This window comes from Aulonocara sp. 'chitande type north' Nkhata Bay, linkage group LG6 (genome assembly GCF_057382095.1).
Source record: "Aulonocara sp. 'chitande type north' Nkhata Bay isolate Kocher_YH1m ecotype deep benthic linkage group LG6, A_spYH_male_GT1.1, whole genome shotgun sequence".
Taxonomy (NCBI): Eukaryota; Metazoa; Chordata; class Actinopteri; order Cichliformes; family Cichlidae; genus Aulonocara; species Aulonocara sp. 'chitande type north' Nkhata Bay.
Window position 1 is genome coordinate 21,640,242 of NC_141349.1, and position 26,970 is coordinate 21,667,211.

At 39.4% G+C, this 26,970-nt stretch overlaps 2 protein-coding genes across 2 annotated transcripts; one reads left to right on the forward strand and one right to left on the reverse strand.

Moving 5' to 3' along the window:
• On the forward strand, nt 1-3,287 carry cdkn2a/b (cyclin-dependent kinase inhibitor 2A/B (p15, inhibits CDK4)). The gene is made up of 3 exons (XM_086295573.1): nt 1-214; nt 310-450; nt 1,344-3,287. Exons 2-3 carry the CDS (start codon nt 316-318, stop codon nt 1,602-1,604), a joined length of 396 nt encoding a protein of 131 aa, XP_086151699.1. The 5' UTR covers nt 1-214; nt 310-315; the 3' UTR covers nt 1,605-3,287.
• Nucleotides 3,089-25,794, reverse strand: mtap (methylthioadenosine phosphorylase). Its single transcript, XM_086295572.1, has 8 exons — nt 25,671-25,794; nt 22,451-22,537; nt 22,238-22,296; nt 21,888-22,055; nt 10,829-10,931; nt 8,980-9,219; nt 4,658-4,780; nt 3,089-4,142 (listed from the first exon to the last, which is right to left on the reverse strand). The coding sequence occupies exons 1-8, from the start codon at nt 25,749-25,751 to the stop codon at nt 4,104-4,106; spliced, it is 900 nt and encodes a 299-aa protein (XP_086151698.1). The 5' UTR covers nt 25,752-25,794; the 3' UTR covers nt 3,089-4,103.
• Between the last annotated feature and the right edge of the window lie 1,176 nt (nt 25,795-26,970).

Here is a 26,970-nt window from a genome sequence, read left to right on the forward strand (position 1 = left end):
ACAGTCGCACCACTGCAACGGCTCTGCAGTCACAGCTAGACGGTGACGTCACTCAATTCAAGCGATAGGCAAGCCCGGACACACACCGGTAGGCGATGAGCGGCGTTGCTGATTCGACCCAGGCAACCGGGGGATCCAAAAAAACTGTTGAGCCGGGGACGGTTGAAGACCACACCGTAGACCACACCAGCGAGGAGCCGGGACTATTCGACGGGTACCGTGTTGCGTTTAAGTGCCGTTTTTTGTTCCTCGTATAAGCATCACCGGGCTACCTGTCAGAGCAGCCTGACACGGAGCTTATCGCAGCAGGTTTTTATGGACGTGACAATGACTCTCCAGGATGAACTGACCACAGCCGCGGCGAAGGGAAACACGGCAGCGGTGGAGGCTCTTCTGGAGAGAGGGGCTCAAGTTAACGGGACGAACAGTTTTGGACGAACCGCTCTGCAGGTCAGTGCCGTCAGTAACAGCCCACTTTCTCCCACTTTCACGGGTCTCATCAGGCGAGGTAACTCAAAGTTTCCAAATGGCAAACGCAGGCATAAATCCTTATTATTTCTATTATTTTTTACAACTATTAGCTATTAGAGATTTATACATGTCAGTAATAATAATAATAATCATTAAGAAAGAAAGAAACGACGGGTCTGAAAGTGACGCGCTTTGTTGTGTTTATGGAAGTCGCGTATTTTTATTGAGGAAAAGCAACAATCCCGGATCCCTTTGGTTTATTGTAAAAGCTGTAACGGCATCAATAGTGAAATGAAACTATAATATTGTTTCTTGCCTTTGGATTGGCCTAAAAAACTAGGCTGCATTGCAATATATGTGGCACAAAAATACTTTAACAATATAAAGCATCATAATATATTTTTACGCATTCTTTATATACACACACACACACATATATATATATATTTGAATTCATGGCCCACATGTTGCGCTGATCGGTAGTGAAATGCCTCTTCAGTTGTTGCACTACAACAACTACAATAATCCATCTTATCTACATTCTTTGGAGCTTTTTAAAAAACCTGTCACGTCAGTCACAGCAGGCCTGTTTTGGTTGGGTGTAGAAGACTCGGGTTCAAGTAAAATGAAAGTCAACACTAAAGTCAGCCGCATGATAATAAATACATGAATAAATAAACGCACAGGGTTAAGTGTCTGTGCAAATAGTGCAAAAATAATTAACTGGCGCTGTACTTGTGCTTAATGTGCGCCTATATTAGTGAGTGACGGTGGGCTTACATGAAATAGTTTTTGTGCTTCAGAGTAAAATAATCGGATTCAGTTAAATCGGTTAATATGATTCCCGGTCATGTTTTTGTGTGTGTGTGTAGGTAATGATGATGGGGAGCACGTCGGTGGCTCAGCTGTTACTCGAGCATGGAGCGAATTCCAACGTGGGGGACTCAAGCACCGGGGCAAGCCCGCTGCACGACGCTGCTCGGGCGGGCTTTCTGGACACTGTGCACCTTTTAGTGCAGCACCACGCAGACCCACAGGCCAGGGACAAGTTAAACCGTCTGCCTGTCGATTTAGCCAGACAGCACGGCCATAGAGATGTTGTTGATTTCCTGGAGAGTCTGCAAAATCCCTAACGCTGTGATGTCTTATTTTTATTTTTTTAACTCCTTGCAGCCGGTTCTGAAGGTGGACTTTGCAGAGCAGGGGCCTAAAAAGGCCTTCAGCCGAAATTACACACTTGAAGTTTTGCTGTAAAATGCAGTATTGCTCTTTATTTATTCACTTTCGGTGTGTATCATTATTTTATTTCTAACGAAATCAGGGTTGTCGATGGGTCTGTGTAAAAATGTAGGCCACATTTTCACACAACAACATCGCAACTTTTGTTAATTTAAGAATACGTTTTATGTTTTGTTTTATTTTTTGGGGGGGTTTTTCCAAGTGTTTATTTTCACTTTTTAAACATTTTTCCTTGTAAATATAATGTACAGTTTTACCCAATTATATTGTTTGCATATCAGATATTTAACTAAATAATACAAGAGATATTTTAGAAAGAAATTGGAAAGTTTGCGAAGTTTGTGAACTTTTTTTTTTTTTTTTTTTTTTTTTTAAATCCAGGATGCACACTACTGAGGTCTAATCTCATTATTACCTAATACTGATATTCTGCACCTTGATGTAAACTGTAACACTGGTTTGAGGGCTGGACTGCTGTAGGATGCGTACTGGAGAATTAAAAACAAATGGAAAATACATGAAATACGTAACTCTGAACTCAGTAGTTTAATTATCCCAAAGGAGCTTTTGAATAAATTAAACTTTTCTTAAATTGGGGTAGGATTACCGTAGACAAGTTTGTAACTGCTCCGTCCCGCTTCCTTTTCCAGCGTGTAAATTGACGGGTACGGAGTTGGAGGCAACCCGCTGCGCCTGTTCTTTGTTCACCTGCTTTACTTGTGTTGCTTATTTTAATTGCTCTATTTCAAACATGAAAATAAAAATACAACCAAGCGGTTTTGAGCCGATACAGACTGCATACAGCGCATGGTAAGGATTATTATCATGCCAGTATTTGTGCAAATGTTTATTTATTCAGTGAAGAACTGACGTTTACTGAGCTCGCCTAACGGTGCTTTAGTAGCGTTTTGGGTCAGAATTACTTTTATAGTGGTACATTACTGACTCCTCATTAAAAAATAAAAATCTGAAAAGATATTAAAGAAAATAATAAATTGTATAAAGCTATGTTAAACATGAGGATGGCTTAAGTTCACCAATAACCAAAGGTGTATTCTACAACATACAGAAATCCACTCCATAGTTCTAGTGTTTGCTGCTTTTAAATTGTCATAAACTGTAACAATAGTAAACCCTTTCAAATAAGATTTAATTCATCCTGTGTCAGACAAAAGTATCTTTAAGATTAAATCAGTGATTTCCAGCACACTCCTGTTTCAAGAGCAGCAAAAAAAACAAAAACAACAAAAAACAAAAACAAAAACAAAAAAAAAAAACAACCCTAAATTGTTCCCCTTAGGATATGAACACATGCCGCAAACCAACTGAGAAAATATTCACTGCAAGTCCAAGTAACTCAATTAACCACAAACTCAACTTGGATTAGTCAAAGTCTAACTTTTATTGAGACAAATTATTCATACTACAGAAAAACAGGCTGCTGAAGAGGCTACTAAATATGCTGTGCAATGTACAGAGTAAGTTCAAGTTAAGAAAATCTAAACAAGAAAAATCTCAAATGACTACAATATGATGCAACATGACAAAAATTCCCATTTCAATCCATGCTTTGGGGGGAGAAAAAAAAAAAAAAAAAAAAAAAAAAAACTGTCAGTATAGCAAATAATTTGGGTGTTTCCCCGCCACTACCACTGTTGGTACAGGTTTACTGCCGATTTGACAGCTTTTCACTGACTTGGTTACGGTATTTGCAGGTACAGAGCAGCATGCCATTCAAAATGAGATGTTTCTCTAGTCATTAAACAGTCATAAAGAGCAAATAAAAATGAAATGATTCCGTAAAGACCACAAGAGTGGCCAGATTGAAGTAACATGTAGACGTTCAGTCATTCTCATGCTGACAATAGATTCAAGCTCGAAGAGTAGAAGCTTAAATGCAACTAAGGCAGTAATATAGTCTTTGTGTGCTAAACTTGCAAAGCTTTAAAAATCATCTTCATATAACCAGAAACTAAGACACCAGTGGCTTACAACCAGCAAACACATACACAAATGTGTCCACAAAATACTGAATACTTAAAACCTTAGAATGTTTAGACCCAAATGTGGTAACTGTAACAAACATCCATTTCCTCAACTACAGCTAGAGTGGAAGGGCCCTCCCACCTAACACTGTGTGAGAGGAAAACATGCTCCAGACATAAATGAGTGATCTCTGAATCAGAGTCAAGAGTAAACACAAAACACTGAACATCCAACTAAATAAAGACCCCCCCCAAAAAAAAAAAAAAAAGTGGATTATTTAATGTGAGGCACTTTGTTGTGATTCACTGATGATGATTGGACGGGCAGGGTTGAGTTTGCAGTCGGTGTTTGACTCCGTGTGGGTGGTTGTCTGGTCTCTTTATCCTTTCTAGTAGTTTCCTCTGCGTTTAGTGCTTCGGTATCATTACTGAAGACTGAGCCATCGACTGGAAGAAAGAAAATATGTTATTACCAAAGTGTGTCACTGACAGAGTGAAGGAGCCTTTTCTATATTTAGGAAAAGTCGTTATCAACATTGTCTTTAAGAAAGTACTCATTTTTCATCAAAAGTTAGCACTGTCATTAAAGAAAGTTTTGAAGAGAAAACTAAGGAAATTCAGGCAGTCTGTGCAAAAACACTGGGATACAGAGTGTTTTTCAAAATTTTAATTAATACATGTTTATCATGGTGCAAGTACTGCAAGAGATCCAACATAGCACAATGTGTCCTACTGTCTGAGTGAGCCCCCCCTTTTAGAAAATCATCTTGTTAATAGGCTCCCCCCCCCAAAAAAAAAAAAAAAAAAAAAAAAAAGCCATGCACCATCAGGTTTTGTTATTCTTTAGAAATGCTGAGAGAAATAAGTGAGATCAAAGTTCACGATAACCAGATAGAAAGCAAACAGACCCTCTTTCACAACTTGCAGAATGGAAATGAATCATCATAAAGCTGACGGCTTACTTTCAATGTATTTATTGTCTGAGCCCAGTCCATCTGACTAATCTGGGGTATTGCTGTTAACAGGATACTGCTAGCTTTGTTTGCATTCTCCTTCATCGTCTTCAGTACATTGTCAACACAGACCTAGGACGAGAAGAAGAAAAGAGAAAAAAAATGTATAGCAGCCATTTAAGAGGAATCACTTGCAATGGTGCAAATTTCACTTCCTTTAAAATGTCACAGCCACGCATTTCGAAAATAACCATCTTGGTGTGTATTTTTATTTTGTCTACTTTGAGTGAAGTAAACACTCCTCTGTGAACAATTCTTGAAAGCAGAGCATGATGTAAAGACAGGCACCATCTTGTAAAATCAGAGCTATTATGAATAGATTATGTATACACTTTAAAAGAACGACGGTGTGAACTCAGTCGCTAAGATGTAACACACATAATGTGGCCTCCTCTTTACTCAAGTCACAATTGCACAAAAACGCCAATAACCAGTTCAACATAATGGTGAATAAAATCCACTCAGCTGAAAAATGACACCACCCACTCCTCCCGTAAAAGGCCAGTGCGGTTAATGTAGATGTCCGCTTTCTCAAGAAAGATACACTTTCATATTCTACATGCAACAACACATAATTTCTTTTGCAGCTATGCATTACAGGTGTAATTTTTACCAATTTGAAAACAAAAACCGATGATCTTTAGTGTGAAAATACTTTCTGCATTACTAAGGTGGTGTGTGGCTATAATTTACAAGATTATTGTGAACAGTACTCAGTCCCCCAATGTGGAACCAGTTTAGTGCATTTCCACAAATGACTGGAAGTGATGCTAAAAAGCCGGCATCAGTAGGGCAACACAAAATTGCTGAGCTAAGAACCACCAAAACCAGAGTCGTGTGTGTGAGAAATTCACAAATGTCTGGCAAATGGAGCACATGCTTGTCTTCCCTGTAATGTTATCCTTTAAAAATAAATTGATAAAACCTTCAATCTGGCACCAAGGCACAACTGACTGCACCTTCACTGTGCTGGTGGAAAAAAGGTATGTGAATATGATCTTAATAGCACTGGTTTAGTAAAACCATATTTAAAAAAAAAAAAAAAAAAAAAAAAAAAAAAAAAAAAAGAATTAAAACATTCATGTACGAGTGCAGCAGAAACAAAGCTACTGGACAACACGGAGAGCAGTTGATTGTGAAAGTACCGGCTTAACCAAATCAGTCACGTCGGGACCTGTGAGTGAGTCACAGCAGTAGGTGGAAAAACAATATTTTGCTCTTTGCACCTGTACTGGGATTGCTGCGTACATTTTACAACCATCACCTGTGCTCTGAAATTTAGTGACTCATTACATGGTTCAGTTTCGAGCCTACTGAACCATGTATACGACACTAGCAATCACTTTACTCACGTGGCTAATGCAATACAATGGAGGAACTAAAAATCAAAACGGTGAAATAAGCAGTTATACCGCACAAACGTGGAGTTCTCATTCCCATATTCTTGTATAAATGCAGTGAAGTATTAGTTCATAATCCATTCTGAAATTCATTCAGCCACAACTACAGTGTACATTACAGTAAGTTGCACAACATTACTTCCATCCTGTGTACCTCCTGTAACCTTCATTAACCCTTCCCTTGAGTGCTTGTTTTTATGTCACACTCAATGATTAGGTTCATGTTTTTGTGGTATTTGTCAGGATGAAGACAGTGTAGCTGATGACTCAGTGTGACTCAACCTCCTCTGGCAGGGCTTCCACCGGAGACTGGCAAACAAGCCGACTGGTTGGAGAGGGACAAGGGGGGGGGGGGGGAAGGCCAGGAGGTAGTATCAAGCTGCGAGGGAGTGAGGGGGGGGGGGGCGGGCGGAAGGATGTGGCGAGCATTCTCTAACAGGAGGGGGAAGAGGTCAGCTGCAGGAACTCGGAAGTGGAGTTGTGAGTTGGGCTGGATCAGTTCTACATAAGCCGGCGCTCGCCCACACGCAGTAGATCAACTGCATAATCCAGAGCGCCTGACAGAGGCCAGGTCACTCGGAAGCCATAAGAAGCCACAGATACTTTTATCTACTTATGGAGCACAGATGTTAAAAACCTCTAACCCATCATTTATAGTGAGAGTGAACGATCTGGTTTAGAAACTCGTTGTGATACAGTAAACTTTAAAACTACAGCCACTACTTAAAATACACTGCTCAAAAAAAATGAAAGCAAATTTATTAGATTTAAGTGTGGGGGAAAAAAAATAATACTGGACATCTATACTGATACGGACTGGGTAGTGTGTGAGGAATGAAAGGATGCCACATAATTTGGAAATGATCAATTTGAAAAGTATCAACCTACAGAGAGCTGAATTCAAAGGCATCCTGAAGATCAAAAGCAGCGGACTAGTCCATTTTGCTGACATTTCATTACTGTAATTCACACTGGTACTCAGTTTGGCCCCCACATGCTTGCCCAGCGATGTTGGACCATGCTCCTAATGGGACAATGGATGGTGTCTTGGGGGATCTCCCAGATCACTTGGCTCATGAACAGCCTGAAATGAAACAACTGATGCCTAATGACAGCTAGGGTGACGCTCTCTAGCTAATCAGAGGCATTCACACCAGTATCCTGCTGGAGGTCACTTTGGAGCTCTGGCCGTTCTTGTCCTGTTCTTCCCTGCACAAATGAGCAGATACTGGTCCTTCTGATGGATTTGACTTTCTACAGCCCTGTTCAGCTCTCCTTGAGCAAACCTTCTGGCAATAGCACGCATCAATGTGCCATCCTGGAGTTGGCCCACCTGTGCAACCTCTTTAGGATCCAGATATCCAGGCCTCATGCTAGCCAAATGCAAAAACAATCAGAAAAGAGGAGGTTAAAAAAAAAAATAAAATCAAAAAAATCAGTGGCCTTCACCTGTAAAACCATTCCCCTTTTAAGAGTTGTCTCACTGTTGTCCCTCTAGTGCACCTGTTAATTTCATTAATGCCAAAGCAGCTGAGACTGATAAACAGTGCCCTCTGCTACTTAACTGGCCATATCATTTTTTTTTATTTTTTTTTAACTTTAATTGAATCGAATGACTAAAATTAAATGGCTTAAAACTAACCCATTAACTCTAATTACAAAAAGGCAAGACTAATTTGTTCCCAGAGCTGAACACTGCAGACGTGACAACATGTTTCTGTACGAAACGAGTGTTTATTGCTTTGGCATCATAAACATATCAGACTTTGTTATCTCAGAGGTAATCTGGGAGGACTGGATATAATTGCACTGAAATTATTTTAGTGCGCTATTTGATGCAAGAAGTGGACGTGCGTTTAAATTGTGTTGCACAAAAGCAACTGAGGCCAAGGCCAAGGCTGACCTCGCACAGCTTGCCAAGATGGCCTTTGAATGAGCTTCTGAAGAGCACCATGGAGTTAAAAGGTTGTCATTGATTCTACCTGGTCGGCCAGCCAGCAGGAAAGTTCCCAGAGCTGATGTTGTGGTATAAGGCAGTTTTCTATTTGTTGGTAAATTTTGTTTTCCATTGTAAAGAAACAAAACCATGTCTGCAATGCGTAAAAAGATGTTATGATAAGCAATACTTAGCTTGCTAGTGTCGTCTTTGTTTTGTTTTTTTAAATGTATCAACACAAGTCATCAGGGCATGTGCTGGATCAGGCTGAACAGGGTGACTGTCGTTTAGGAGGGTTTGAAAGGTAAACTCCAAAACAGTCTGCTGCGCTTGTTGACATTTAGTCACAGTATTATGAATCTACATACTTTGAGGTGCGATTTGTGTCTTTAAGCTTTGGCATAGGAGAATGATATGCATATTCCTTAATCTCCCAAAAATAAGTGTATTGTTAAGAAATTAATGTTAAAAAGTGATTTATTTTTTCAAAGCCAAAAAACAGAGAACTTCACCTGCAAACTCTGCTGATCACAGCTTAGCAAAGATAAAGTAAGGGAGCCAGTTTGAGGATCGCAGAACAAACATGATGATTAGGCTGCAAATAAATGATATAAATGCAACCTAATGCCATTAGCTTTATGCTACCCTTTTCTTAAAGTTGTGCAATTATCTTCAGGCCTAATATCAAAAAGCTTACACTTAAAATCAGTCATATTCATTCAGCTCTTAAATAATGCTCTTTAATTTCGTCGTGTAAAATTAAAATGTTTAGGTTGGCGTTTGTTGTGCAGTGGGCCAGGGAAGAGGCACGATGCACCGTTAACTGACCCACTTTAACAGGGCATCATCCACTGCCACTGACTCACAAGACAAATAAAAGCTTGAAACATCAAAGTAATAAAAACGACAGTTAGGACCTCTGGCCCGCCACTCACTGCTTCCTCGTGCTCCTTCCAACAGTCATAGTCTGTTGCCATGGCAATGCTGGCATAGCACAAGCCAGCCTCCTTGGCGAGGACCGCCTCTGGCACGGTGGTCATATTGATGACGTCAGCACCCCACTGGCGGAACATCAGGCTCTCTGCCCGCGAAGAAAACCGAGGCCCCTCGATAGTCAGCATGGTCCCTCGCACATGACATTTGACCCCCAGACTCCGCGCCACCTCCACCAAAACCTGCAGGGAATATCACCGTCATTCTGGAATAAATCACTAACCCCCAAGGTGGGGTGGCAACTGCTTATCTGTATGCCGTTTCAGTCTACTGCAGATAAGCAGACATTCATTCTAAACACAGACGCTACCCCCATGAAAACACTGTCTCTGAAGGTCCATTATTTTTCTTGACCAGGAGAAGTTTTTCATGTCAATATTGGAAACTTAAAGACAATTATGGTTTTATTCAACCTGGTGCATTCTGTGGCCCGAAAACAAAACAACAAACAGTAGGTAACCAGCAATCAGACAGTAAAGCCTTTCCATCAGCACACAGCAGCAGATATCCCGCGTTAGTCGAGGTTCCCATTTCTGGAAATGATGCGGGGTTAATATTTGTTAGAATGGTACGTTGGTTCAGTCGAGGGTGCTGCCACAGCAGAGCCTGCAGAGGACAGGACACACAACTCACCACCAAATTACCTGTATTACTTTCCCATCCAACAGGACATCGCTTAGACTTGGTGCTAGAGAGCTGGCAGGTTAAAGACCATTTAATGTCCAGTTTGACTGCATCGGATATTTGTGCTCTCATATGCACCTCAGTCATGTAACGTCTAGAAAAGCATCACAAAAAACCTCCTTTACGTTGTCAGACAAAAAGACCCACAGTGATGTGCACTTTATGCTATCAATACTTACACTGAATAAAAATAATCACTTTAGGAGAATTTAGTATACAGTGGTCCCTCGTTTATCGCGAGAGTTGCGTTCTAAAAATAACCTGCGATAGGTGAAATCTGCAAAGTAGTCAACTTTATTTTTTTTACAATTATTATAGATTTTAAGGCTGTAAAACCCCTCACTACACACTTTATACACTTTTCTCAGACAGGCATGAACACTCACATTTTCTCTTGTTTAAACACTCAAAGTTCAAACCTTCGTAGAAAAATAAGTCCAGCATTATAGAATGAAACCAAAGATCAGACCCTATTCTCAGGTCCAGAACATGGGAATAGAGCAGCCGCCAGAGAATTCAACATTAATGAATCAATGGTACGGAAGTAGAGGAAGCAATAACAATGAGATGAGTAAAGTTTGACTTATCTGACTGTTTTGTTTCGCTTAATGCGCCCTATAGTCCGGTGTACCTTATGGTCCGGAAAATATGGTAACTTCTACCTTCCTTTAGCATGTCCAGAAGTCCAACTTTGTGTGCGATGATTAGCATCTTCCTCTGCCTTTTGGGTGTTATCACGGGTGCTTTTGATGGTGCAAAACGTTTTGTCGACATTGTTGTGTTTGTTGGGGAGAAAACACACAGTGCAGCACTTCAGTCACACACTGCTAGCGATCGAAGATTTATGTAAATTTGACAAGCTGAACGCATTCTGTACTGTACAGGAGACACGGCATGAAGGAGATTGACTGACAATGGTCTACAGCTGATCAGGACTCAGAACACAATGCACTATTTTAAAAAGAAAAAAAAAAAAAATCTGCGAAACAGCGAGGCTCTCAAAAGGTGAACCGTGTTATAGCAAGGGACCACTGTACTGAGCAAAATTACATGTCAGTTACAAAATAACAAGTTTGACGTAGGACGTGTTTAGATTTATAGACTTACCTCTCTAGTTTTGTTGCAGAAAGGCTCAGCCATGGGGATATGACAGACACCTGGGGGACTGGTGGGCTGACCATCGTAGAGTGTTTGAGACCTCTTGGTTGTCCTACCAAACAAACAAAACAGAAAAAAAAAAAAAAAAAAAAGCAGATTTGCTTCAATGACAAAAATATAAAAACACTTAAAGATGTAAGATTAATAACTTTCTTTTTAATGAGTTTATCTGACCTAAAGTTGAGAAAAAATGTGAAAAGATATGAGGAATAACTGCAGAAATACTGGGAATGGCCATCAAAATCATTCTAGACAACATGTCGACATGAATGAGGTACAGAAATCATTCATTTCATAATCAGGACTATTTGGCTCAGAAATCTGCAAATTTTTGTGGCATGACCAGTTTCACAGCAGTCAGGACTATAAACATCAACAGAATGGAAGAAGGTCTCAAGCTTCGCTATAACAACCGACCTAAAGTTTTCCCTTCTGCTGAGTCAGTGCTGTTGCAAGAGGCAAAGTGCCAGCCTGTGTCCCCATGGTTCTTCATGGCAATAGGTCAGGATTGCACAAAAGGCTGATTCACTTATCCAAGTGACCTGAAAACATCAGGATTTCTGTGCTCCATGTAGCCTCTTAGCTTCTTTTGTATAAAGGGAATTCTGTGTGGATGCAGTTTGGACAAAGCCATGTTCTTCAATGTAGAAGAAATTTACTTCATATTACTGATTTACCAAAGTAGCCACTGTTTGCCTTCATGGCCACTTTGCACTTGTCTTGTACAGCTTGCCAGAAGTGACTTTGTGCACATTCACATGATTTCCTTTTTAACTGTATTCAAAAGCATTAGCTGCATCATGCTGAGGTTCTGCTGGTATATACCAAACAGACCCATCTGACTACTTTAGTAATCCAAAAGGTGAAAGATTACGTAAGTGAAAGAATTGTGATGATACATTGATGGTGGCTTCAAGCAGTGGTCCTGCATTATACAGCAATACACTTGCAATGAAAGATACTGACCAAATAACCAATCAAAAAGGTATGCAGCATGAAATGACGCGCTCGTCAATGGGACACCAGCACTTGTTTTTAAAATAAAGAGGGGAATTCCAGCCATGCATCAAATCTGATGATTCACGTATCAGCACACACTCCACATTGCTTTGCCTCAGTGTGCTTTGCACCTTAAGAGAAATCTCATACTTGGAAAAAAACAAAAAACAAAAAAACAAATCATGAAATGGAAGACCGAGTTGCCTCGGCTGCAGATCATTGGTTTTGTTTTCAACATGCATGACTAGAGCTAATGTCAGTGCTTCCCAAGATTTAAGTAGACGCATCAATTGTTCAGAGAAGGCTGTGTGACTGTTAACTGTTACACGGAATAATAAGGAAAGACATGTTTGGGACAAGGAACACAATGAATAGTGGAGACCTGTATGTTGGTCAAATAAGCCATAATGTTGTTTCAAAACAACACCTTAACAAAATGCAGTTAAGGTGAAATGTTGACATCTGCAAGAGTAGTTTTAGTTGAAGTGGGTGTGATTGTTCTTTGGGCCGTGCTGGTGACATTGCTGGCTTAGAACTTTGTTTTATATCTTCTCTTTGAACAAGATAGAAATTTAGGAGTAACATGGCGATCGTGGCTCAAGAGTTGGGAGTTCGCCTTGTAATCGGAAGGTTGCCGGTTCGAGCCCCGGCTTGGACAGTCTCGGTCGTTGTGTCCTTGGGCAAGACACTTCACCCGTTGCTTACTGGTGGTGGTCAGAGGGCCCGGTGGCGCCAGTGTCCAGCAGCCTCGCCTCTGTCAGTGCGCCCCAGGGCAGCTGTGGCTACAATGTAGCTTGCCATCACCAGTGTGTGAATGACTGGATATGTAAAGCGCTTTGGGGTCCTTAGGGACTAGTAAAGCGCTATATAAATACAGGCCATTTACAAACCCAGCAGTGAGACCTTAAGAGATCCAGCCTACGGCTCTTCAATCCAGCCTAGGCTTACAATGTTTTTTCCTGGGGACCCTGGAAAAAACATTGTAAGCCTAGGCTGGATTGTAAATGTAAAATAATAAAATAAATATTCTTCTGTAGCAATAACAAAGTATAACATAAATTATTCTGTAGCAATTACACAAGAATATCCAGTAATGTCCCTGCCTACAATTAAACACATTCACTTACTGAAAATCGGGGGCACCTGCTGCGGCAGCGTTTTACCACAAACTTAGTCACTGCTTGGTGACATTCGTCTATCCTGGCCTGAAAGGAGACGCTACCGGTAGACTGCAGCGAGAACTGCCAGCATCTGAGCCAGACTCTGTCTCTCTCATCATGGTCACCTAAATGCACAGTAATGGCAGGTTTTGTAATAAGGCAGATCGCGCTAACATAATATGCACCGTTAGTTGATTATTTACCTGCCGCATTAACGGGAGAGGACGTGCAAACGTTACCGCTGCTGCTGGGTTGAGATTCACGAGTCCGGAGCGGAATTAAAAACACGACATTCATTTAAGGTCATCGCGTGTTTTGTGAGCAAATGCTTTTGCATATTCGTAGTGTTTCCTCCCTTAAATGAAATATCTACTTTGCAAGTTGCCCTCAACTGGAATCGATAAGGGAATCGTTTGCAAAAATGGCAAACAATTCCAAGGAATTGAAACAGTGGGAACCGGTTCTCAACAAGAACCGGGTTTCGATACCCATCCCTAGTCATTATATACTATATTTTGCAGACAGAGTTACAGGACTGTCTCCCAGACCACAGACTCATAATACAAGCCAGAGCTTTAGAATATAAATTTAAAAAAAAAAAAAAAAAAAAAATCAAGTTGTGTTTTCGAAATTGGAGTTAGTTATTTGTACTTCCAATAGTGTTAACATACTGCACAGGTGAATGACTAGAATTTTTTACATTTTCATTGTAAGGGGGCTAAAGCAGTTAATTAAAAGAAGTCTAACATAAATGTAAATGCTGTAATTTGATTATTTTAATAAACCATGTAACTTGGATGGATTAGATGCCGGCGCGACCACAGTGCACACGTCTGATGTCGCTCAGAGTGGTCCAAGGGACCGCTCAGGGAGTTTGTGTGTTCGCTCAGACACGTGAAAAATTAGAGGGAACATTGCTCCGAACCCATCAAGAGGAACCAGTTGAGACGGTTCAGGAATCTGACTAGGATGTTGCCTGGACGCCTCCTAGATGAGGCATTTAAGGCATTTCCAACCAGTTGGAAATGCCTGGAACAACTGAAGAGATTCCATCTGTTTATTAGCTCAGAAATGTCCGATGGATAGAGATGGATGAGGTGGCCAGACGGAGACAGGTCTGGACATTATTGCTTAGACTGACCCTGCAACCCAAACTCATAAGTGGCCAAAGAAGAACAAAAAATAAATAAAGCAGTAAAGAGTAATTTTAATTTCTTCAGTCATGGCACCGATCTTGTGGCCCATTATTAGGTAATGGTGCTAATGTCGGCCATAATGCAACGGAATTGTTCATGTGGCTGGGAAAACCTGCAGTTAGTTGAAACCCAAAAAAAAAAAAAAAAAAAAAAAAGTTGTTTGGATCAGTGATGAAACACTTATTGTGCTGAAAACACTGAATCTACATGAACTACATAAACTTTTTTCCTGGATTATTGAGCACGCATAAATCAATATAAGACGAGCTGCATCCAAAAGCAAAAGCATTTGTTGTAAAGGCTAAACTTAGAACCTGACAGTCCGTAGATGCATTTTAAAAGTACAATTTAGCACAGTGTTAGCCATGATTAGAATCTGACAAAGTAAGCTCTTATAGTGACCATGTGGTTTGCACACAACAAATAAGCAGAGGTGATGGCATGAAGTAAAGCCTTCAGCAGCACAGCATGCTGTCACATGCTGTGGGACAAGTCTGTGCATGTCCCAACAAGTAACTTCCTCATTTCCGATAAACAGATCTTGTTTGTTCTTGATACTAGTAGTTTATCGACTTCAACAAAACAGGCAAACCCACATGCAAACTCACTCATGTTGAAATTCATAATAGAACACACTGACATAAATTAGGGAAGGCAGACTACAACTTACCTCAATTCAGCTAGATGCATGCCAACTCATGAGTCATAAGGAATCCTTTTTACACCTCTCAATGCACATATTGTGCCATTTAATAAAATCTCTGCTGTCAGCTAACTGAGAGAACAACACTCCCACAAGGTCGTGCTCTTGGTACGCTACAGCAGAAGTATGTGTGTATGCCTTGAGGTCAGAAACAGCTGACAAGCTATTTTTTCCCCCCTCCATGAAACAGAAAGAAATTATCAAGGTTTACCAGCAAGTGTGTTTAAGCAAGAACTCAGTCGCGTGCTACAGTTTTAACCACAGCCATACAATACCAGCGATCACTTGCAAGCCATAACCCTTTTATCTACGTCCCCCCGGTTTGTTTTGTCATATATCATCGTATCTCAATGCTTGTTCTCCCTCTGCTCTTTCCCTTCACCTGAAAAATAAATAAAATACTGTAGAACATGGCTGCCCCTTCCTCCCCACCGTCACCAAGTGCTTCCTAACCAGAGGCTGTTTTCTCTCTCAAGTAGGATTTTTTCCATACAATACAAAATAATGAGCATTAAAGATGAAGCTGCAAATTCTTGTGGATTTTGAGGGATAAAACAATACTAGACTCAGTTTTTTTTTTTTTGTTTTAGAAAGTGGTTTGACACTAAATATCAAAGTGCATATATGAGTGTATTTATTTGCATGTTTACATCTATAAAATCCTCAAAATACTGGATCTTTATTAGTTTATTACTTGGAGATGATTTCTTTTAGTCAAGTATTTTCAGTGCACGGACAGAGACACTTAAAAAGAGTCATCCTTATGTCAACAAGGTTACTCTGAGTCACACTTTGACTCTGTTGACAAGAAGGAAACTGACAGGTTATAAACCAATTCAACCTGTTCCCATGAATATTTACTGCACATACCAGTCTGTCTTTAAAAAGCCAACGATCAGTGTTCAGTCACTTGTCCTGTTACTACCGGTAATTGTTGCACGGATACTAAACGTTCCTTTCAGTCTGTCTATAGATAGAGAGATCTCTCTATGATATATGATTCCATCTAAATTCTAGTGCCATCATCACATCAATTATTTCATACCTGTAGCTCCACCAGATGAAAATGGAGACTGCTTTTTATTTGCTCACTGCCAATTTTATGAATCATGCAACTAGAGCACAATGAGGTTCTCTTCCTCCACCTCCCACACGCTTTGTTAACTAAGGATGAATTAACTGAAGAACTATCACAAAAACCCATTTATATATTCTCCATCTCATTGACAAAGTTGGAAGCAGATGGAAATCAGCTTATTTTTGTTCTAAACTTGAGTTACAGTTAACATTGAGTCTATGGGGGACTGACTCACTTTTGGAGCAAAGGCCCATTCACACGGCAGGATGCGGCATCTGCTGTGCTAACCGCTAGCTGGAGCAAATTGCCCAAAATTTGTGTTGTACTTGCTGTTGCACTCCGCCAATTTTTTTGCACCCACTCCACATGTACTAGATGCGCTTCCCGGTCATTTTAAACCCTGCATCTCTCATTTATGAAGAAGAAAGCTTTGGCACTATCCCTACCGAGTCACTCTACAACACTGCTTTCCTCCTGAGCTCCCTATATACACACACACACACGTAAACTTGTGTCATAAAGTTTGTATCTCTGATATGCACAGAATGTTTTCGTTCATTGTGGGTCTGAACTTAGAGCAGGTGTGGGCTTAATGCCTAATCACCTAATCCAGCCCTAACTATATTCTTTATCAAAAAGAAAAAAAAAAGAAGAAAAAAAAACACAAAGGTTTTAGGGCTAATCTTAAAAGGTAGAGAGGAAGTTTATGTCCTGAATCCAAACTAGGAGCTGGTTCCCCAGAAGAGAGGCCAGAAGGAGGATAAGACAGAAGTTGTAGTGTTTGATAGTCACACCCTGCTGGAACAACTAACTGATGCGTTAGGTCCCCTTGGTAGCCATCTCTCGCCCACTGTTAGAAACCTTTGTGTTTTCCTGGACAGCTCTTTCAAACCCGAGAAACAGATCTCCTCTGTCGTTGGGAAAAAATAAATTAAAAAAAACAAAACAAAAAAAACAACCCTGTTTCTACCAGCTGCGTCAGATATTTAAGACAAAGCCATACCTCCCTTCGTAGGAAAAAAGTTTATTCACGCTCTTATCACTTTCAAGTTAGACTACTGTAATTCCCTCTACTCAGGCCTCCCATCTTCCTCTATTCACCGGCTCCAGTTTAAAACGCAGCTGCACCTCTCCTAACTGGTACTAGAAATTATGCCCACATCACACCAGTTTTAGCCAACATACATTGGCTCCCTGTAGAATATTGTATAAATTTCAAAATTCTCTTGCTTACCTTTAAAATTTTAAACAATTTGGCTTCCAGTTATCTATGCGAATGCCTCCATTTGTATATCCCTAATAAGGCACTTGGATCTTCCAATTAAATGCTCCTGACGCAACCGAGGTCTTTGCTGTCGTAGCTCCCAGACTCTGGAATAACCTCCCTCCTTATATTCGTTCCTCTGAGTCCATCCAGTCTTTTAGATTGCGTCTTAAAACTTATTTTAGCCTGGCTTTTGATTCAAACTAGTATGTTATTTCGTGGCTAGTTATGTTTTTGGTTTTTTTTTTTTTTTTAAATCCGTGTCGTTTCCTGCCCTCCTTTTAACTGTTTCTTTTTATTCTGTCTTATGCTATTGCTCTGACCGACTGTGAAGCACTTTGGTCAACTTTGTTGTATTATTATGTGCTATAGAAATAAATTTTGATTTGGTTTTGATTTTAAGCTCTGCCTCCCATTCTACTTTTAGAAACTCTTGGAACCACAAGTAAACCTGCAGTCTGAGAGCAAAGCGCTCTGCTGGGGTAAAACAGTACTACCTGATTATTCAAGAGCTTGTTTGTTTGGAATAGGACTTCAAATGTGTTTGTTTATTTTGTTATTTAAAAAGGGACAGTGCAGTTTAACATACATCAGTTTTGTACTTGAACTAACGCCCATAGGTTTATAGCTATTGCTAATTTTCAACAATTGTCCCTTGTTGGGCTTACAATCAAAATAGGTACATTTAGCAATAAAACATACATTTTCATAAAACCAAATTACATCATAAATACAATTACAATTAATAGACAATAATTTAAAATAAAATTAAAATCATTAGTTAAAATGACTACATCTCTGATTTCCCTTTAACCAAACTTTAACCTTCAATGTAAAGGATCTGATGTCTGTAATCAATTTGATTTCGGTTGGAAGTGTGTTCCACAGATGGCAAGCCTTTATGGAAAAAGCTGACTGACCGAATGTCGATCTGCAATATAATATCTTGCAGTTGCCGTTCACCTTGCTCCTAGTAATACAATTACCATCTTGTCTCTGGATGCATCTATTGAGACACTCTGGGGCCATCGTATTTATACATTTAAAAACTAATTTAAGAAAACAAATGATTAAAACTCTTAAAACTAAGTAGATTATATTTCTTTAAAATCTGACAGTGATGCCACCGAACAGATTTTTTTATCCATTATTTTTAAAGACTGGTTATATAAGGATACCACAGACTGAATTGTAGATGGTGCTGCTTGGGTCCAAACTGTCATACAATATGACAAATGAGAGAATGTCATGGAATGCATAAATAACTGAGCTGCTAAGTGGGTATAGTGCCGAATTAACTTAAAACAATTCAGATTAGCCTTGACCGTCTTAGAAATCTTCTTTACATGTCAAATTTAAGATGTGAATCTAAAATTATTCCTAAAAACTTAAAATCTTTGACTTCCTTTATTTCTTCGTTCCCCAACTTGATTTTAAAATCATTAGATGAACTTCGTTTCCTAATAGAACAAACAGTTTTTTGTTTTTAATTCAATACAAGATGATTTTGTTCCAGCCATTTTTGGACATCATTTAGATGTACCATTAAGGTGTCTGCTGCCTCGCCAGGTGACTTAGCTGGTACGTGTATAACTGCATCAAGTTGGCAGTTAGCTTTTGGACAACTGGCAGGCAAATCATTTATAAACAAACTAAATAGCAATGGGCCAAGAACACATCCTTGGGGAATACCCATTCTGTTTTCCAACATGGACGACTTATCTTTATCAACCCTCACACACTGCTCTCTTTTGTGAAGATAGGACTCAAACCAATCAACTGCTTGCTTTGAAAAGAAGTATGTCATGGCTGACAGTGTCAAAAGCCTTTTTTAGGTCAAGGAACACTGCACCCACAACATTACCATTATCCTACTATTATTTGATTCTGGATTTAACAGGATGCCAATAAAGAAAAGCAATATGGGAGAAATATGGTCTCCCTTTCTAGTCCCTGTCAATACTTATTCTGTGGCATTCTTGATCAACTGAAGGCTTTACAGAGAGTTTTTAGGACAACATGATAATCCTGAGTAATAATAGTAATAGGGCCGAGTACAATTACCTGAGTTTTACCTGGATTTAGATTTAGGAAATTAGAGGTCATCCAGGGCTTCACATCTCTTTAAATGGTGGGTGTCACCTGGCTTCATGAACAGATAAAGCTGGGTTGTCATATGCATAAATGAGACTGGTGCCTGAAATATCTGATACTATAAGAATGCACATTTGTGCTTATCATGAACGCCGGTGAACTCAAACAGGAAATGTCTTTAATGACAGTTATTAGTTTTGTTTAGGCAGTGATGGGGACAGTCAAACAGTCCATTTGAGAGGCTCCCCAGGTGCTTGTCACTGTGGTCTGCAGCACTACGAGGACAGCTTCCTGTGGTAGACTTTAATGCTTTCTATTGGAAAATTGGAACATTGTGCCGTAGGTGGCCACAGCTTAGTGTGGAGACTACAGACCAAGCCAAAACAGCAAACTTCATTAATATGTCGTTAGTCATGGTTAAACAAATATGAACTCTTTATTTATTTTAATGTAATCAACTGTCTATAGGTCAGAAGTTTTAAAATTTTGTCAAAAATCACTCTTTTGATAGTAAAACAACCCTCAGCATGGATCTGCAAAACATGTGTACCTTAGAAGCCTGTATACTCATAAGTATAGGTTATTAATAAATAATTAAAATCTTTCCAACATGCTTGCTGTAGTTGCATTTTCATTACAGTGATCCAATGTTTTTGTAGCATCAATGTAATTACAGAACTATTTTTTCTATTTTTTCTTAGTTTTTATAAATTATAAAACGGTGTTGTGAGGCAGAAGAAAAATATTTTTAGGGTTAGGCCAATTACCACCATGATGCCTATTTATGTGTGCAAATAAATCAAATTTGAAATAGTCTACTTTAATAAAAAAAAAACAAAAAAACAAAGTGGTCCAATTGCTTTTAAAAAAAAAAGTGTAAATAAATACATAAGATTTTGAAAAAGACCAGTTTTAAAAGGCATCAGCACGAGCACTTGTAAATTCATTAGTTTCCTCAGTGACCTATTTTTGAATTTGGAAGCCATAGCAAGCATGAGTCAATTACAGCAGTGATACATAGAAATAAAAATATTTAAATATAACAATTGTTCATTTCCATCTCCATCAAGTTTTTGCCAAAGCAACAGGCAAAAACCTCAATAGTTGCTACAGAGCCACAGGCTTGAGAACCCTGAATGGGATACTGTGGATGTGGTTGAAATATAGCATGTTATGCACTTAATTTTGTTTTAAAAAAATAAAAATAAATAAAAAAAATAAAAAAACCCACTTATCTCTCCCTCTCCCTCCTAACTGCAAGCTCTAAATTGAAGAAAAACAAATTCAAACACCACTCTCACCATGCTCTAATGCATTGGTGTCAAACTCTGGCCCGCAGGCCAAATTTGGCCCGCAGCCTCATTACATTTGGCCCACGAAGCCATACCAAATTACTATTAGAGCTGGCCTACTGGTATTATACAGCTAATATATATATTGTTTAGTATTAAGCTTTGCTGTTCCATATTCAGTTTTTCAGCTAAACTTGTTTGAGTCTATAAGAAAAGATTCATTCTTATATCTGGAGGAAGATTTTTTTTTTTCAATAAATATTAACGTTAGCCCGCGACCTTGTTCCATTTTGAATTTTGGCCCACTGTGTATTTGAGTTTGACACCCCTGCTCTAATGTGAACGTTATAATGAAGACGATTGTAAGACTTGTGGCAGACTAGACTAACATTTAACTAGGCTTATCCAGTAACCTGGCCAATGTGTTAATGTGAATACAATGTAAACATGGTATTCCGCAACAGAATTCTGCAAGCATGAAGTTAATTTCATAATTAGAAAACCCAATCACAGGGATTACCAGTAGCAGTAATCCCTGCGATATGTGGGAGGATGCACAACAGACTCACAGGATAACCACTAATAATGACTTCTGACAGAGTCAGTCTAGATATAGGAACAAAAATAAACATTTAGCAAAAACTGGTCTGTCTATATACTCAAAAGACAAATCTGTTCTGCTAGTTTAGTTCAATCAGTACACAGAAACTATGAATGCGCTGTCACACCATATTAATCTTTTAGACTTCCTTGAGTTATCGCATTCACAAGATTTTCAGAAACTTCACATCTGACCTGGAGCTTGAGGTCACAAGGATTCAAACTCATCTGAGAGTTTTCGTAGATACACCTAGCCATGCAAGAATGCAAGTGTTGGGTTAAGAGTTTAATCTACATGTTTGATTGAAAGTCCTGAGTGTGGTGCAGAGCTCCTTTTTCATATTTGAATAGTAGAGGTCTTTGTTTATCTAAGAAAATAAAAAAATATCAAAACAATTTTCCCTATTCTTTTTTTGCCATCCCTGTACTGAACTGTTGATCAGCTCCACACTCTATACAGGAAGTGTTCATAGGAATTATCACCAGGTTTTTACTCCACCTACAAAAACAGGACACCGCCTACACTTAATGCTCTACTTTTCCTGAAAGATAACCTAGTTTCATGATGTGTCAGAAAACGTATGTCTGAATCTTAACCTACTAATGGACTCGCAGAACTAACCTGTCAATGAACTGATCTATGATGACAATATCTCCTGGCTGGATCTCCTCCCGGAGGGAGCCACAGGCAGTGGTAACCAGCAGATGTGTACAGCCTTCTTCTCTCAGGGCCCAAATGTTGGCTCGATAGTTGACATTGGATGGCATTATGGTGTGTTGTCTCCCGTGCCTATGAATAGCACAATTCAACATTTAATACGTGTAATTAAAAAAAAAAAAAAATCTATCCACACACACATGAAATAACTAGTATGTGCAAATAATACAGTTGTCCACTAGATGGAGAAAAAGGAGAGGAAATTTTCACAATTGGGAAAAAAAAAAAAAAAAAAAAAAAAAAGAACACATTACCTTGCTAGGAGGACACAGTCCACATTTTTTATTTTCCCCAATATCAGGGCATCTGATGGCTGTTTAAAGGAGGACCAGGATAATTTATATATACACACAAACTTCATTGTCAAGGCAGTACAATATTTCACAAGTAAGACAGGGCATAACCCAAATAGAGTCTAATATTTATACTACTTCACCTGGAGCACGACTTCAAAAGATACAACTAACCTTCCCATATGGTGTTTCAACATAGCGCTCAGTTCTTCCCTCCAAGATATCTGGATCATCAAGACCTGAACCCCCGATTATTCCAATCTGAAAGATATGAGAACAGTTCATAACTTCAGTCTATAGAATGAATCTCTTGAAACACGTTTCTTAAAAGACGTTTCAAAATAAAAAAACAAAACCTCAAAGCAGCTAATTACATATTTACTATCATACATGTGAAGAATGGAAGTACAGAAGATATATTGGACAAAGGATGTTGAAAGGAAGACCACAGAATTGATGCAGAAAAAAAAAAAAAAAAAAAAAAAAAAAAAAAAAAGGAAAAAGAACAAAAAAACGAAAGAAAGGAGCCGCCAACAATAGTGCCAAATTTGCCATTTATTAAATGATTTAATTTATACTTAACCTTTCACTATATTTTAATAGGAGAAAAACTCCATCCAACAGCTTATTTCGTGGCTCATTTATAATTTTTGTCTAGAAAATGTTTAAATGTAAATAAGTGAAATATTTTAAGAATGTCACTAACTACTAGGGGTGCAACAATACTCGTATCGATATTGAACCGTTCGATATGCATATGTATCGAACAATACAACATTTTTAATTTATTTTATCAACTTTCCTTCTGACGATGCTGTCTGTGTTGAGCGCTCAGTGGATCTGTGCTCGACAGTGCAGCCTAGGCGGAGTAGTCGAACGCAGATTCACCGAGCGCAGGGCAAGCGAGCAAGACAGAAGTTAAGCTCTTGTTGGAACATGGCAAGTTGAACCTCCCCCACCCTCATTCAGATCTGGCGTTTGGAACTATTTTGGTTTTCATGTGACGTATGACCCTGAAGGTAAGGGCGTCATGGACAAAAGTAAAACAGTATGTCGATGTGCCACGCAATGCTCAATTACATTGGTGGGAACTAGTGCGTTAGCGCAGTTTGCTCGTTAACGTGTTGACGTCGTCCAGCCTGACACACAGGGCGATCCGCGGTAGCTCGTTAACGGAGAACGAGCCGTGTTGTGGCGTTAACGTCATTTTGACGAGATTAACTCTGACAGCACTAGTGGGAACACAACGAATATGACTGCACATTTACTCCGACATCATCCTAGTGCAAAGACAAGTGGAAGCAGACAAAAACAACAAGCAGGCATGCTACAAACTTTACCTGAGTTATTTAGACAGCCGTTAGCACATGATTCTCCTTATGGGGACCTGATATGTTTAATATGCTGCTGAGAATATAGCCCAGAAGAAGCGTATAGTGTAGTGAACTGTACTTTTGAGTTAAAATATATATTTATAATTTTAATAAATGACAAATCAAAAAGGCATTAACCTTTTTTGTATCGAAAAAAATATCGAACCGTGACACCAAAGTATTGAACCGAACCGTGTATCGTTGCACCCCTACTAACTACATAGTCCAAAACAATCATAGGGTTGACACAACATCCCTCTATCAGTTTCAACCAAGAACTGAATATACTTCACAACTGCTTAGCACACACCAGTACACTGTCATAGCTAGTGCAGCAACTCCTGCAGCATAAATACTATTGTTGCATATTTGGTGGCTGCTCTCTGGTCATAAAGGGATAGACATGGTCATTAACATTCCATAGTTTTAAGTCATTGTGGCAGTAAGGACAGACCTGACCACATATTCGCTCTTAAATACATGTTTATTCCGGTTGTCATTTTCCTTAAAACACGCCCGCAGCTTTCCAGCTGCGTCCTACACACAACAACAACCAACTCTTCAGGTCCCGGCGCGTTTAATAGGGAGGCGTGATGAGCTGATTGAGCTCAGGTGTGTCTATCTGCCCCACAGCTGCGCCATGAACCAAGTATGTGACTCACTACCCTACAGGGCAAAACATACCTTGTCGTGACAACCAATAGCGGACAGTTAGATGTACCGCAAGACAAGGAGGGGGGAACACCTGTTTCTGCTTGGATCATCTATCCATGGATGAAAAACAAAGATATGAAGAGAAACTCCATATTGTGCCTCAGCAGCTCTAGTTAAATCGTTGAAAGTGGCAATGCCTCTCCCAAAGCTCCAGTTCAGTGACATCTACTTGCAACTTGTAGAGAATTGATCACCTTACACTGCTGCCAGGATCTGTGGTTTCAAAGTATGAACAGCTACAGGCATGTTGATGGGTGTGTCCCAGTACCTCCGATTTCACTTGAAAACTACGGATACTCATGTAGATTGAGGTGTTTAAACGATGCTCAGTTAAGTACTAAGCGGGCCAAAGTGTGCCAAGAAAATATCCATCACATTACACCACCAGCAGCACCTGAATCCATGCTTTTGTTGTTTACACCACATTCTATCCTATCATCTGAATGCTGGAGCAAAAATCAATACGCAGACCAGGCAACGGTTCTCCAGTTCTCTATGGTTCATTTTGGTGAGCTTGTTCCCATCACCTCGAAGTAGATTGGTCTTTTTCCTCTGACCTGTAGCATTAACAAGGCACCTTTTCCCAGAGAAATGCTGCTCACTGGATAATTTCTCTTTCTCAGACAACTCTCTGTAAACTGTGGCGGAAAATCCCAGTAGACCAGCCTGTGTGGCACCAACACAATGTCACGTTCAAAGTCACTGAAATCCCCCCAATCTTCCATATTCTGGTGCTCAGCAGGTCATCTTGAACAGCCATCTGCATGGACTTGCTTCCATTTGATTGCTAATTACACATTTGTGTTAATGAGCAGTTGAAAAGCTGCTTGCACAAACACAGCAATCAATTTCATTCCCCACTTCATCTTTCTGATAAGAAGTGTAGTTATGCAACGTTTTAACATGCTTCTTGTACTGAGCTTTTATGACCTGCACAGTTTTACACATTTTTTGATACCCTGCTGACAGCTGTAACAGTACAGCAGCCGCGTGCACTTACTCTGGCCACGTGCCATACCAGCTGTACCTGACATAATCACTCTTTAGCTTCTTTTAACAGTACGACACCTTAACAGAAATCAGTACGTTAGCACCTGAATTTTAGCTTGTATTATTAAGGCAGGGAGCGTACTTTACAGACTTGTAAAGCTTTGCTAACACTGTGCTAACGGTTAAGGGCTTCTCCTGGCATACCTAACGGCGCCCCAGCAGCCTTTAAGTTACATTTTTCATGGATGTTTCTCCTCTGTCAAAGACAAACACACAGCATTCAATCACTAAAACGATATTAAAGTAAATGTTAATACCTTAATAGGTACGGCGGATGCCATAACGACAGTTTTCTTGCTGTTAACAGTAGAGCTAGACAAATTCCGGCTTTTATACATCCGAAAGGAAGCGGGACATCAAATTCCTCTTCCTGTTTGTTTGTTTTTTTTTTCCAAAATAAAAGCAAAGCAACGTTTGATTATTTTTATGTATAAAACATCCCTGTTATAGTAATGTTTGTTCTGGTCATGATGTTTATATATTTAAATGCACAATTAAAAAGAAAACAAGTAATGAAGTAATCGTATGATTGTATTCAGCAAAACAATTTACATCTATATATGACCACGTCAAACGTCCAGTGCAACATTAAAGAAAGAAAGTTGGTATGCAAGATTTTGTTCACTGAGTATACAACCATTTAGTAAAATATTATTTCCTCGCTTAACTTTCATTTTGGTTTCATATTTACATATCTTATGGTTTACCAACAGTTGCCGTCCTGTGAAAAACTAAGCACACCCTTACTGTTTCCATACGAATTAAGAGAGTAAGTAGCAGCCAGGTATTGCTAATCAAACGCAGTTGATTAACAAGTAGGCACTCGTCAGCAAATATGAGCGCCTCTGTTTTTGGTAGTTTGCTGGTCTGGACCATTCAGGCGTATATTAAAAAAGTCCCAGTATTCATAGGAGTGAACGTCAAAGGCTACACCCAAGCTCAGAACATGCAGTGCTCGGAGAGATTATTTTAACTTCCTAAGACCTTCCATGGCATGCATTTTTAATTTCTCTTTGCTATTTGGGCATACTGAGACCTGGTGAATGTAAAAACAAAGAATTACCTGATTTTTTTTTTCTAAGAAAAATGAGAGCCATATATGAGGATATTCGTTTAAATTTTCGATAGAACAGTAGCAGTATAATGTCCTTGTAAGTGAATATCAGGGCCTTGTAGAGCAAAATTGAGTATTTTGGTCTAAATAACCCAAAATGTGATGTCCACATATGTGGACGCCAGGTCCTATGAGGTTAAAAAATCATCTACTTTTCTACAGGGACTACACTACACACTTAACTGCCATGTTAAAAGTTAAAGTTCATCAAGAGTAAAATTGGAAAAGGGATGAACAAGTATGGTTTGTTTGGAAGGGTTACCAGGAAAAAGCTTATTCTCTCTAAACCAAACATTTTAGCATAGTTTAGGTTTGCAACTTTAAAGAACACAACTTCTGAAACAACGTTTTTTGGACAGATGAGACCAAAGGGGAGATGTCTGACCATAATAATGTACAGTGACCTGTGTCGTGAAATCAAACATGGCATATGAGCACAAACA